Raw genomic sequence first — 14,561 nt, forward strand, 5'->3', positions numbered from 1 at the left:
TAATGACACTCCAAGTCTCTTGCTTATAGGTAAATGCTATAAAGGTGCAACCTGTGTATATCTTATAATTAATTTTTCTCCTTTTATATGTGAAAAATACGTTATACATCATTAAAAGTTATTTTGGAGATGTTTATCAATTATCATTAATAATTATATAAGAAATTAACTCATATTTTATTTATTATTTTACCGTATCCGTATCCGGTAGAATTAACACTGTGTATTTGTAATTGTAATTGAAAAGCATCAAACCACTCTTTCCTTCATTTTGTGGTTATTCTCTATTCCTTGTTATTCTTTTCAAATGGAATCTGGATAGTGGATGGATAAGGGTAAAAGCCTGGAGAATGGTAATTAGTATAAGCAAAGTTTTCCTGTGTTTTTTTCTCCTCGCGGATAATGCCATAATGGGACGTGTGTGAGTAACGAGTGCTGAATCATCCAAATTCTTATATACCATTACGTGTGCAATTAAGAGAGTTACTTAGACATTAATTCCATTATAAGATAAGCACCGGTTGCTTAAACAAGTAGTTGCCGCTTTTATTTTAGTATTTTTTTTTTATCCAAATTAACTTGTATCACGATACAATTTCGTAAGCAATGGTTCGTTACTGTTACTGATAGGTTATTCCCGCTAAAACTGCTCTTAATTGTTGCAAAAGTTGGCTTGACTGGTTGGCTTTCACTAACTAACTTGGCGCCTAAATTTCTCAAATCATTTATTTAATTCTGCCTAAATTTCTCACATCATTTATTTCATTCCGTACTCTTGCATGACTAAATGTATACTCCTTCCTTTAAAAAATCAACACTCTGTAGGGTTTATTTTTATTTTTTGAATTAAAAATAAAAAAGTTACCAAATGAATAAGCTAACTACACCTACAAGGATTTTTTATTTTATTTTTTTTAATTTTTAATTTGCTTTTGATTTTGATGTAGCTATTCGTATTCCTTATGCCTTATGCGAAGCGATACGAGGAAGAAGAGAATTGAAGGGAAAAGAAAAAAGGAATTGAATTGGGATGGTGGGGTTGCATGAATGATGAGTGCATAGTTGCGAAGTGAGCGTTTGAAAAAGTATGGTTGCATAGAGAAAAAGAGGACATAACGGTGATTACTCACCCAATCCATCAAGTATCAACCGTGTAACGTAGACTTTAAGTGATAGAAATTAAAAAGAGGAGAAGCCTGACGGCATCTATTTTTCTCTCCCAGTCCACCATCTTCAAACCTCTCACTCCCCAATCGAAGGTTCTGGAACCCCAACGCCCCACTCTCGCCACGCCACTTTCCTTTTTTCCGCATCTATTTCGCCGAGGGCATTTTATTTAATTTACTATTTTCTTTATTTATTTAGTATTTTTTAATTTCTATTTTTGATTTTCGGGTATGCATTCGGTTGGTGCGCGGTTGTTGAGGTTGAGGTTGAGGTTGAGGCCAAGGAGGGAACTGAGTTAGGTTCTTCTCTCGTTTCGGCCTTCTCTTCTCCGATCGATCCCTAATTGCCGTTGCGATTTCGCCAATGAATCGCAGCTTCCGAGCACCGGAATCGCCAATGCAAGCTGCGTTCAAGCAGAGGCACCAGCAATTGGGGACTCTCAGCTCCTCTCCGCGCCTCATCGACAGGGATGACGAGCTCGCCTTGTTCCTCGAAATGCGCAACCGCGAGAAGGAGCACTACGATTCTTTGCTTCGCGCCGCCGAGGAAGCCGACGCTGCAGCATTAGGTATGAGCGCCGTCGAGAGCTCTTCTTTATAACTGCAAAATGCTTGCGTTGTTTCGTCTTTCTCTTTCTCACTCGCTGTGTGTTTCGTGTTTCAGGCAATTCTCTCTTTAGCGTTCCGTCGGCGCGGAAGACCGGTGCTGATGATTTTCTCAATTCGGAAAATGATAAGAATGACTACGAATGGTATATTCTGGTTACCTTTCCGTCTTTTTTTATTTTTTATTTTATTATTTTTTTTGCTTATGCATAGCTTTTCTGTTTATCGTGATTAGTGCAGTGCAATGATGGTGTTTCAACTGTTTTTTTCTTCCTTCTTTTTGTTTGATAAGATGTTGTAGAATGTGGTTTCTCGAGAGTTTATTCTTGTGGGAAGAATTAGTTAAGCATTTTGCACTTGATATTAGCTCAAATTTGTGGAGCAATTGAGCTGCTCTATAATCCAATCCAAATCCCACACAGGATGGCGTGTGTCGAGTTTTGTTCTGAGATGCGATGGCACTGTAATAATGACACTTCCACTTTGAAGCAGTAACCGTCCTTTGCAATTCCTAATTGGAAATGGACAATTAAGTTAGATTTGTGGAAAAATAATCTAGAATGAGGTGTAAGGTAGACAGATGGGAATATAATTGCATTTTTATAGTGGATTAAGTGCCACGTTTTTATTAGGTAAATATAAATGTCCTTATTACTTGATTGTGTTTTCTGGCAGGCATTCATTAATTCATACTCTCCCTTCCCAAAAATCTGTACAAACCTTTGGTAAAATTTGATCAGAGCATCAGGAACATATTATGTGAATAACTTTGGTACTCTGGCATCTGTGGCCAGAGTGTTTGATCTTGTTCCATGACCTCATATATTAAAGAGGAAAAAATAAAATAAAATTAAGAGACATCTAATTATTTGCCTTGATATTTTGTTACAAATTTAAATTCAACAAGTGCGGATGGATGTTTCCATTATTCCTTATTGTTTCATATGTATGTGTAGGTACTAGGTAGCGCTCTTTGTCATTGACTTTTAAAACCTTTATCTTATCTCAGCAAGTTAGAATCCCAAGCTTACTCCTTAAATATGGGGGCCAGGGATATAGTGTATTATTTCCCTAAAATGTGATATGATATGTTAATAACACAAACTGTGATTCATTATATGCCAAGGGAGTATTTTGTCTACACTATATAACTTGATCTTTGACAATTGGTACAAGATGGGATTGAAAAGTAATCCTAGTTCTCAGTGGTTACATGATGACTGAATATTGTCAATACATTCATGCGACTTGGGAAAATTATGTGATAGGCACCCAGGCACTAAGCCATCCATAACTCAGGTTTTAGGATAAGATTCCTCTAAAATGAGCTTATCTGTAAAGTGTACTAGTAAGGGTATAGTGTTCTCAACCTAAGCTTTAAAAAATGATCCTGTGATATAGTTCTCTATTAGAGATTTTTCTTTTACCCACAAAGGCTACTTAACTTTTGAGAGAAAAAAAAAAAAGTAAACCTTTTTCTTAGGTTTTGGCTTCTGTTTTTAAAACTCATGTAATTATGATATATTTTTAAACATTTTCTTTAGCTTAAAAGGCACTTTAAAAAAGGAACACAAATAAACAGGCCCTAAAATTTAAAGGTGGATACACCTTTGTGCTTTACAATCAAGCTCATTTTAGACTTTAGAGTTTTTCCCCTGGTTTTAATATCATCATTATGATATTACAAAATTTCATATAGTGTCATGTTCTTTTTTCCATAACCAGAAGTTTAGAAGATAATGACTATTTTATTTATTGTAAAACTGAAGCCTGGTGGCTAGTTCCTCTTGTTCCCTGGCTTAAAAAGCCACTTTGTTAGATATCGCAGGTCCATCTGCATTCAGCAATCTGCACAAATTCATAATGCCTTGAAATTAAATTGGCAAAATATTCAACTTAACAATTAATAATTTCTATATAACACCTTTTTAATATATTTTATATTATTCTTTTCTCAATTGTAAATTATTAGTAGTACTGTATCCCTGTTGTTATTTTTGTTATTAATCTCATTCTTATTATTGATCTTCTCCTGAAATCACTGATTTTTTAACTAAGTTTTTGTTTTTGCATAAATGCTCTGGCTGTTTGAAGCATGAACTTATGAGAAATAAATTAACATTAATATCCAGACATAACATGGTATCTTAGCGACCTGAGCAGAATGATTATTGTTAAAATTGGGGCTTAGCATGTTTATTCTTTTCAGGCTTCTATCCCCACCTGGGACTCCCCTTTTTCCTTCTCTGGAGATGGAAACAACAAAAACTGTTATGAGTCGGCTTGGAGCTCCAACTGTACGTTCCACATCATTAAAAGCTAGAGTAAGCAATTTTATTGAATACTTTGGATGATGTCAATTATTTTATCATTTTATGGTAATTGGCAGTTGCTGTCTTTTGCATCTGCTTTTAATTGATTAATGAAATTGTACATTTTCTTGTCAAATCCTGGTTTTGAAGAAAGTCCTTTTGTTAGGAATATCATTATTATTCATTGTGCATGATGAACTCAAGCAGAAATAAATGGTTTTATGAATTAGTGAGAAGCATATTTTGTGAGTTATAGGTTATTGCATAATTTCAGTTACTGATTCCTGGCTACAAGTAGTTAATTTGCATACACAGCCACTTGAAGCGATGACATCCTTGGACTACAATTTCGCTGTTCATTATTTTGCATGTTTTCCCAACTTTTCACGACATGCTTTGATTTGATTAATTTATTTGTTAATAGGATCATTGCTTTAGGTATCAAGGTTATTAAAAGATCTTCTTTGTTCTTTTGCATTGTTTTATTTTGGTTTCTTTATGGCATTCCTTATTTGGCAATTTCGGTGAATGTTGGGTGTGTCCTAGTCCTGGGTCCCCAATTCTTGATTGACTTCCATGGTTTTGGTAGAAGGAAAGAGGCTAAATTTTGTGGCAATTTGCAATCTACTACAATTTGGTGTATTTGACTGGAGCAGAACTCTTATTTTTAAGAAGGATTTTTGGTACATCACTTGGTTGGGGATAACATTACGGATTTGGTGTCTATTTGCTATGAATACAGGTTCTAACATGGACATGACACAACTTTTATATTTTTAAAAGCATGCATTAACTGAAATATATCATGTTGATACCGAGAGGTTAAAGAAGTTTCTGTGGATATTATATCATTTGAATGTAGGATGGAGCCATATATAAAGTCATTTAAGAAATGTTCCATAGCATCCTGATTTCTAGTGGAATACAATTGTCTATTAGTATTAACTCCATAGTATATTTGGTATGAAACACATGGCCTTTTAAAAGGGGTTTCACTAATAGATATGTTGAGCGGTTGGGAAATTGTTAGATTTGCCCTTTTTTCTTGTTTGTTTTATGTTTTGTTCTTTTGTTTAGGAGGGTTCTTTATCCTCCTTTCTCTCTCTATATTTTTGCTTTTTAAGGTTTCACTGACTAGTTGAGCTTTTTATAGTATAAAATCATAAAAGTGATGCTTTGCATCTATTTGTTAGTTCCAAACTTCAAATTAATGCATGATTGGTGCTTTAACATATGTTTCATAATAATATGGTTTTGTTTTTCTTTCATGTTAATGGTCAGAAAATTATTTTTGTTGTATTTTTTTTCCTTGTGGTTGTAGTTGGCAAATCCTCCGTCAGAACATACTGGAAGGAGGAGCAACATGGTATCCAAACAAACCGCCTCCTCCCCTGGGTTGACCTCTTCAGGTGGTGGAATTAGGAGGCCCTCATCATCAGGGAACCTGTTAGAACTTGCTGGAAGGAGCAACTTAGTATCTAGACAACCAGCCTCCTCCCCTGGGTTGACCTCTTCAGGTGGTGGAACTAGGAGGCCCTCATCATCAGGGAATCTGGGATCAAGATCTGCAACTCCTACTGGACGACCTACATTGTCCACAGTTTCAAAATCATCTAGACCTTCAACACCTACTTCTCGGACAACCATACCTTCGACTAGGACAATGGTAGCTACCACCAAGACCTCAGTTTCCTCAGCCAAGCCGGTGGTTTCTTCATCTAAGACTGCAGTTTCTGTCAGTAAGACAACTACAGTGCCGGCAACTAAAACCACAATTCCATCTAGATCCTCTACACCTCTGTCAAGATCTACTGCAAGATCTTCAACACCAACAACCAGGCCTACCTTACCAGCATCCAGGTCTACATCAAGGTCATCAACCCCAACTCGGCGACCATCAACACCATCAAATGTACCCACTGTATCTGCTCCTTCAGTTAAGACATCTTCAATCTCCAAGTCAGCTCCTGTGATGTCAAGGCAGGCAGTACCATCATCACCTGGCCCTTCACCAACAGTAAAATCAAGGCCATGGAAGCCATCTGAGATGCCTGGCTTTTCACTTGACGCTCCACCCAATTTGAGGACAACGCTTCCAGAAAGACCACTGTCAACAACTAGGGGGAGGCCTGGAGCCCCCAGTCCACGGTCTTCGTCTGTTGATCCTGCTTTCAGTGGTAGACCAAGACGACAATCATGCTCTCCTTCTAGAGGACGTTCCTCCAATGGCATTTCTCATCCAACTGGAAGCTCTATGCCTGCCGTTAATCGTACATACTCCAAAGCGAATGAAAATGTCAGTCCTGTTGTAATGGGCACCAAAATGGTTGAGAGGATGATAAATATGCGGAAACTAGCACCACCAAGGTTGGATAACAGGAACCCTTCCCATAATCTTTCTGGCAAGTCGTCATCATCTCCAGATAGCTCTGGTTTTGGAAGATCACTCTCAAAGAAATCCTTGGATATGGCTATTAGGCATATGGTATGCATCTTCTGCACATTTTCTGCATTTGTTCTACTATTCGAGAATTAATTTTTAATGAACCTGCATCTCAAACACTACTATTGTATTAAAAACTATAACATGCTACGCTGGCTTGGTCCCTTTCTGGATGCTTATTGTTTCAAGGTTGAAATTAGAGATGCGAGAATTTCTCGTTTAGAGCCTTCATCAATAATTGAATTGATTAGAACTGTTGAAATTGTATATTTTCTTCCTAATAAATTTTTGTTTCTCTTTGAACAGGATATAAGGCGAAGGGTTCCAGGCAATATACGGCCATCGATGACAAACATTCCAGCATCTTCAATGTATAGTGTGAGGTCTGGGCCTCAGCGGAGCAGAACTGTTAGTATCTCGGGCTCTCCTCACGCCACTAGCAGTAATGCTAGTTCTGAAGTGAGTGTAAACCAAAATGGTCTTTGTTTAGATAATAGTGAAATAGATGATGATATTGTCAGTGAGAGAGGTGGTCAATCTCCTGCAAGTGTGCGGGGTAGATAAATTGCTCTCACTTTGTGGAATACTCTATCCACATTTTAATGGCACAACCATTCTTATCCCGAGTTTCAGCCATATTGGATTTTTATATGGAGCTAGCCACGCTTCAATTGATGTAAAGTTTACTGGAAGTGATATAATCTTAATGGAATGTATTTGTAATTTTAGATACCAGCTATATGCTGAAATTGTAATGCTCATTTTTTTTCTTCTTTTTCAAGTGGTGTTCTTTCACACGAAAACTGTAGAAATTGTGTGGCATTGTATTTTTGAGAAATGCTAGCAACGTGTGATTTAGAACTTCTTTTTTGCTTTTTATTTATTTATTTATTTATTTATTTATTTATTTATTATTATTATTATTATTATTATTATTATTATTATTTATTTCCAGGTGACATTTCCGGTTGTATTTTTAGTCTCAACCTGCTATTCACAAAAAAATCACCTCAGCTTCTCTCAGGAACTTACATTAATCAACCTATTTTTTTTAAAAAGTATATATTATGTGCTAAATTGAAAAATGAAAATTGACTTAATTGAGTTGATTTATTTAATATATATATATATATATATATATTAATTTAATGATTAAATTAATAAAATTTAATATGTACGAAGAGAGTAATTTTAGTGAAGTGTTGAACGTTGAGCATTATTTCAATGATCACGAACATCGAATTTTATATATGCATTGAACATTTATAATTAGAAATTTTATAGTTAATATTTACTTGTATTTTGGAAAAAAAATTATTATACATGAAAATGAATTTATTATAAAATACAATATAGTAGAGTTGATACACTGGATAAGAATTTTTAATTTATAGAAATTATAATGATAACAAACTTAGGATATTATACATACTTATCTAATTTCTCATTACTAAGTTGGGGTTATTCAACTCAATAAGAATTTTTTAATTAGACTATTGAATTAATACAAAATAATATGTATTTATGAAAAGTTTATGAAGAAAATTAAATTAAAATTCTTATTATATCTACAAGTTTTTATAAAATTTTAAAATATAATATATAAGTCATCCACGTTAGATAATATTTAACCGCTGATAATAAATATTATTTTAATTATATAACACAAGTCATAATTCAAAAAAATTATATAAATCAAATCAAATCAAAGTTTCTATGTATCAGAACATATTAAATAAAAAATAAATGCATAAGAAATAAGAAAAGCAAAAACTATCAAAACTCATCTCAAAGGAAAAGGTAATAAAAATATTTATTTTCCATAAAATTTAATTAAATAACATTGATTTTTTTTTTCAAATTCTTTTCATATCTATCTTCGATGTTGGACCTTTTTACTGTTGAAAAGTAAAACAATAAGGTATATAAGGTGTGGTTGAAGGAAGAAATGAAAAAAAAAAATCCAGTAAAAATAATGAACAATGAGATGAAAATAGGAAAAAAAAACATAAACATACCCATAATTAATATAGAAGAGAGCTGTTAAAAAAAATTAATATAGATGAGATTAAAAATAAACCTTTGTCGAGACTCAATCATAGAATATAAAAAAAAACATAGAAGAATAATGGTACTTTCAGGGACAAATACATGCCTATCACAGTGGGTAGTTGCCTCCACTAAAATTTTACACTTTTATTTATTTATATATATTATTTACTTTTTTATAATATATATATATATATATATTATATTTTAATTTATTATAAAAATAATTGTTAACTAATGACTTATATCTTATAGAGATATAATACTTGTTATTAAAAATTATTTTTACATATACTATAGATATAATATATATTGATATATTGTTAAAAAGTGTAAACATAGATTATAACGACACTTTTTATATGTGATTATTTGTAATATTTTTTGTAATGATTGTTTTTTATATCTAATATGTTAAAATATATTAATATTTTATTTATATTTTATTCTATCATGTAATTTCTTTCATTTTATGATAAAATTATCTTAATTTTTTTATTATAATATATTTTATTTTTTAACTGAAAGATTTATTACTTCTTTATTCATTAAAGATGTCATAATTTAATTTACAAATATAGGTTATTTTTCATTTTTCATTTTAATTTTTAATATTTTTAATCTTGTATATATACATTATGTGTTGGTAGGAGATAATCCGGATTAAGAGGAGTGAGAGTAATTACCACATAATTTTTATTTATTTTTACTTAAACATATTTAATAAAAAATAAATATACTCTCATAAAAAAATTAGGCCTTGCTCTCATAAAATATTTTTGTTTTAAATGAACATAGAAATTTAGAAGAGATACAAAAGAAAATAAATAGTAATTATATTATCTTTATTTTAATAATTTATACCATTTTGTTCCTCTAAAATTAAATAAATCACTAAAAATATAATATCAAACAGGAAAAAAAGAGAAATTATCACTTTATTTATGAGAAAATTTTAATTTATAAAAAATTAGGTACATTAAACTTTTTATCACAACAATATACTTTTAAAAATTATATTTTTAATAAAAAAGTTATAAAATATTTTATTGCTCCTAGTTAATAAATTTTCTAGATCCGTCACCAGCATAGGTGTTCGGACGAAAACTATAATACATATGCATCACAATTATTTTAATTAATATAAAATAATTTAATCATTTTATAATCTTAATCACCTTAATTAATATATATTAATTAGTCACAATTATTTTAATTAATTTAAATCAGAATACATAACGGCTGAAATTACCTGCATAATAAAATTAGTTTTTTAATAATATATTTGACTAATAAGTTTGAATCATAATATTTATTTGTATAATAACATATTTGTTTTAAAAAAGGATTGTATTATTGCATATAATCAAGATATGTATAAATTTTAATGATTTAATCAACATATATATACTCATTGTAATCAGTAATTGCAATAATTAAATATTAAATATAAGAATATATTTGTATAAAAAATTCAACAATTTTAAGTAAAATAAATAAATATAATAATATATCACGTGACATTTTTTATACAATAAAACTCCTAATGGATAAATAGACATTAATTATCATATCTTCAGCAATGGATCTTAATTGATAAATAGGGTGTTGAGTAGCGGTAATTTTTATAGTATCCAATGAATACTAATCCCTTATAAAATTCAAGTATTGTTGACGTTCAGTTAAGAAAGAAGAAGCAAAAAGCAAAAAGCAAAACATGGAGAAAAATGGTAACATGAGAGCTGCTACTGCCACGGGGAAAACTATATCTCATACAAAACTAGCATCCTTTCTTTATAAAGATACTTCCTTTCTTAGTCCTTGGGCTTGGGATCCCAAATCCTCTCCAACTTCAAGAAAACTAAAGAAGAAGCGCCTTCGTTTTCAATCTGGATCATTTTTTGCTTTTTCGGTAACTTTTCTTTGTTTCTCTTAATTTATTTTAATCTTTTACATGTCATGCATGCATGCATGCATGCTTGGTTTCTATTTTCATCAACAAAGATCAAAACAAGACCATTTTCTATGAAACAAATATTTCTATATTTGTATGAACCAAAATAATAATATTTAAGTTCTTTCTTGGTCACCTTCTGTTATCTTTTAGGTTCTTCTTCTTTTTTTTTCTTCAGGTATTTGACTTTTTGAATAAAAGCAAGGAGAAGAATCCTCGCCTAAACGATTATGATCATCTGTTTGCAAAAGTATTTGAGAAGCTCAGGCTGGAGAAATTAAAGCGGAAGAGTGATCTTGAAGATTATTATTAATTGAAACAGTAGAAGATTTTCCTACACTGACGTTTCTGCAGCATTAGGAATTATCAAGTTGATATCTATAGTGTCACACTACTTTTTTCCTGCACAAAGCAATGCCAGTTCTTTGTGTTTCTTTTGTCATTACATATGGTTGTTTTTAGTTGTTCTTTTCATGTTTTGGAACACAAATTATCCTTGATTTGCATTAATTTGAGGGTAAGACAAACTACCGTTGGATCTTCTTCAAATAATGCACTTTCCGGAATTCCAGTTTTAAGTTGCTTGAGAGCATATATTGAACTTTAATGGTTCACTTCTCTACAGAGTAGCAATTATTGAAATTTAACTGTCAAATACTTTATATTATGTCTGGGGTTTAAATCTTGATTCTAGAAAGAGAATATCTACTTGTGTTATATATATTCTTTGTCTTCGATTGATGTGAGTTAATTATTATTTTTAATGGTAAATACTTTGTAAAAAAAATATAAAAAAATCTATCATAACATCTGGATCTGATAGGTAAGTTAAAAATTTATTTCTATAAATATATGATTAATATTAAGGTTAGGATAAAAAGTTAGTGATTTAGGAATTTGTAGTTTATAGTTAGGGTGATCAGGTTGGAACTTGGAGTTAATATATATATAGAACTGTACCGTGTACAGAGATCAATATAGCAACTAAAGGACGGAGCCAAGGGGGGACCTATGGGTGCCACGGCCCCCCCAACAATTTTAATTTTTTTTTATATACATATATATTACTATATGGCACCCCCTATTTTTAATATAAACTCATATGTATAATTAAATGAATAACCCAAATTTATTTTTTTATTCAACTTTTGGACTTCTGGTACGGCCTGCTATGTGGTATCACTTTGGAATTTTTTTTTTTTTAAAAAAATGTAGCGCCTCATTTGATCATTCCAATTCTTGGCCCCCCAATATTGAAATCCTGGCTCCGTCCCTTAAGCAACTTATTATGAAATTTGAGTATATTATACACACGTCCAGTCCTAAAGTTTATAAAATTCAGCCTGGCATGAATAAACTGAGTAAGATTTTGCTACAAAGCAGTTCCTTTAAGCATATTTTAATGACAAGACAGCAAATATTGACAAAAATCCTATATTTTATGGCTGTGAACGATATACAATGCAGAGATTAGAATGCAGCAGGTAATTCTCTTCCTTAATTATTCATTAACAATCATGATCTAATTTGTTTAAATTATACTTTCAACAAGCGTTTTTGCTCATCTAACTCCATTTCAACATTTTTTGACCTGTGCACAGTAACACCCAATAGTTTTAATGTTTGATTTTATTTAATTTATAATTATGTTGCTAATTTTATAAAAAAATTCTAATTTATTTGATACATGAATTTGATTGTTCTGAATGATTTAAATTAATTTATGTACGATTTTTATTATTGGAAATTATTTGTTTTAATACATGAGATTTAAATATTTTTCATATGAGAAAGATTAATTATGCTTTGAAAGAATAAGAATCAAAATTTAGTTTCTAATAAAAATTTCTTATAACTATTAATTTGGAGCAAGTATTTATATTTGTTTTTTTTAAGTCTTTTCTTTTCCTTAATTATTTTATAGTATTGTAGATTTAAAATAGAAAAAAGATTTAAATTTATAGAGAAAAATAAAAAAGAGAGTAATTAGTACTATTTATGATTTGACTTAATCTTATTGGAACTTTATTTTATCTCTTCAAATTTAAAACAAACCTCTCTTATCTTTTCATTCTCATTCTTCTATCTAGTTAGGGAGAAAATCTTTTCTCTTCATCTTTTTTATTGTTTCTTGTCTAAAGTTACTCTTCTTATTTTACTCAAACTTAAGGTAAATCACTTAGTTTGAGCTTCTTATTCCATCTTCATTTATTTTCGTCTTTTGTTTCTCTTTAACTACTTCAAGTTTGTTCTCTTTATGAAAAAAATTGTCTAGAAATTTGTTTTCTTCTTTTTATCTTGAGAAAAGTTTTTTTAAGGTAAGAAAACCGTTAAACTCTTAATTATTATAATTTCTTTTGATCTTGAAAGAAAAATCTATCAAAAAATTTATGACTACCTTGTTTAAAACGTGACATTCAAAATATGTTACTAAAATATGATTCTTTTATTACATATTTAAATTAGAAAGATTTAAATATAAGAGTGTCTTCTTAGGCGTATAGGTGTGGTGTATATGTTAGTTTAAACATATTTTTGTTAGTGTGAATGTCGTGTATATTTAGTCGTAAGAAATGATTAACTACTAATGCACAATTCCCTCTTCGCAATTCGGTGACGAAGGGGCTTTGTTTCAATGAATGGGTTCCAATTCACTCCAAAATCTTCCAAACAATTATGTTGCTAAGGTTCCTCAACTACAATATTCCTAGAGGAAATGAGGTAAAGGAAGCGTTGCAAAACGACTCAAAATTTAGAGGAAAAACAATCAATAAAGTGATAAAGAAATTAGTAAACAAAGCTGTAACATGCGAATTTATAAAATAACTCAAAAGATAATATACAACTTTAATGATTGGAGACTTTATTTATTTATTTATTTATTTATTTTCATGTAGCAAACAATTTGAATTTAGTCGTTTAACATAGAAAACTACCAACTACCATAAAATTATGGAGATCATGATCTGTGCTCTCTGCTAATTTTCACTCTTCTATGAACAGGTAGACAACTATCTAATGTATATTGATTGAGCTTTGTAAATGGGTCCGAGTTATTCTTAGAAATTCCTTAGTTGTTTGAACTTGTGAGCCTACCTTAATCGTGAAAAGATGAATAGCCTTATTATGCATTTTTTTTTTGTTAAAAAGTGAAGACATTACTTATTAATTGACTAATTACTAAAGATTGTTCTTTCTTCTTATAATAAAAAAATTATTTTAATATTTATATAGATTAAATAATAACAAATTGGTGCCCCTAAAATTGAGTTCTATAGGGTTGCGTGTCTCAACCGTGTTTAGAGACATCTTAGTCATTACTTTTGTATGGATTGATATCATTTTTATTCTCCAAATATCAAAATTATGGAAAACTAATTTTTATTTAATAAGTAATACACTATAAATATAGTGATAAAAAAGATACAGGAAAGAAAAGATAGAGATTCCAAACTTAGGAATAATTGCTCATTTTTGGAAGCATCTAGCTTTTTGAGTTCCAATAATGAGCAGTATGAGATTTTAAATATTTTTATTTTAATTATACACATTTATATGTAAATTACAATATATATTAATAATTAAAAATAATAAAATAAAAATTTAATAAATATTTGTAAGTAAATTAATAAAAAGAATATGTAGATCATAATATATACGTAATAATTTGAAAAGAAATAAACCCTTTTTACTATTTTAGTATAAAATACTCTCCCTGGAGTCTGGAGTCTTGATTCATATATAAATAAAAAAAATATCTATTTTTTAAATAAAAATAAATTTTAACTAATTTAATTTTGTTATTTTATAAATTATTTTTAAATTAAATATGATTATTATTTTTAATAAATATTGTTAAGAGTAGTTTAAAAAGTAAAATTTAGTTTTATATGAAATTAATAAAATTAAATGAATTTAATTAATTTTTTAATACTTGTAAATTTTGATATTTTTATTTATATATGAGAATAGAAGGAGAATATAAAATTCAGTATATAAAAAATAATTATTAAAATTTAGTTTGTTATTAT

The 14,561-nt window shown here is 30.0% G+C and overlaps 1 protein-coding gene and 1 long non-coding RNA gene across 3 annotated transcripts; both read left to right on the plus strand.

Annotated features, from left to right (window-relative positions):
• Positions 1 to 947: 947 nt before the first annotated feature.
• Positions 948 to 7,308, plus strand: LOC109790804 (uncharacterized). Of its 2 annotated transcripts, none has more exons than XM_020350041.3 (5): positions 948 to 1,735; positions 1,831 to 1,918; positions 3,982 to 4,069; positions 5,406 to 6,569; positions 6,834 to 7,308. In XM_020350041.3, the coding sequence occupies exons 1-5, from the start codon at positions 1,531 to 1,533 to the stop codon at positions 7,089 to 7,091; spliced, it is 1,803 nt and encodes a 600-aa protein (XP_020205630.1). In that variant the 5' UTR covers positions 948 to 1,530; the 3' UTR covers positions 7,092 to 7,308. The 2 variants fall into 2 exon arrangements, with proteins under 2 accessions (XP_020205630.1, XP_020205628.1); XM_020350039.3 differs by having other exon boundaries at positions 950 to 1,735; positions 3,982 to 4,096.
• A 2,125-nt stretch (positions 7,309 to 9,433) lies between these two features.
• LOC145951770 (uncharacterized) lies at positions 9,434 to 11,152 on the plus strand. Its single transcript, XR_014429691.1, has 2 exons — positions 9,434 to 10,488; positions 10,709 to 11,152. It is a non-coding gene; the product is annotated as an uncharacterized LOC145951770 (long non-coding RNA).
• Positions 11,153 to 14,561: the final 3,409 nt, after the last annotated feature.

Source organism: Cajanus cajan, chromosome 9, assembly GCF_000230855.2.
Source record: "Cajanus cajan strain Asha chromosome 9, NIPB_CcT2T_4, whole genome shotgun sequence".
Lineage (NCBI taxonomy): Eukaryota > Viridiplantae > Streptophyta > Magnoliopsida > Fabales > Fabaceae > Cajanus > Cajanus cajan.

Excerpts from the sequence above, each read along its gene's own strand:
- LOC109790804 (XM_020350039.3), top strand. The coding sequence starts at position 1,531 with ATGAATCGCAGCTTCCGAGCACCGGAATCGCCAATGCAAGCTGCGTTC. Across the intron at positions 4,097-5,405 it reads CCACATCATTAAAAGCTAGA|TTGGCAAATCCTCCGTCAGA; the intron begins GTAAGCAATTTT and ends TTGTGGTTGTAG. Across the intron at positions 6,570-6,833 it reads ATATGGCTATTAGGCATATG|GATATAAGGCGAAGGGTTCC; the intron begins GTATGCATCTTC and ends CTCTTTGAACAG.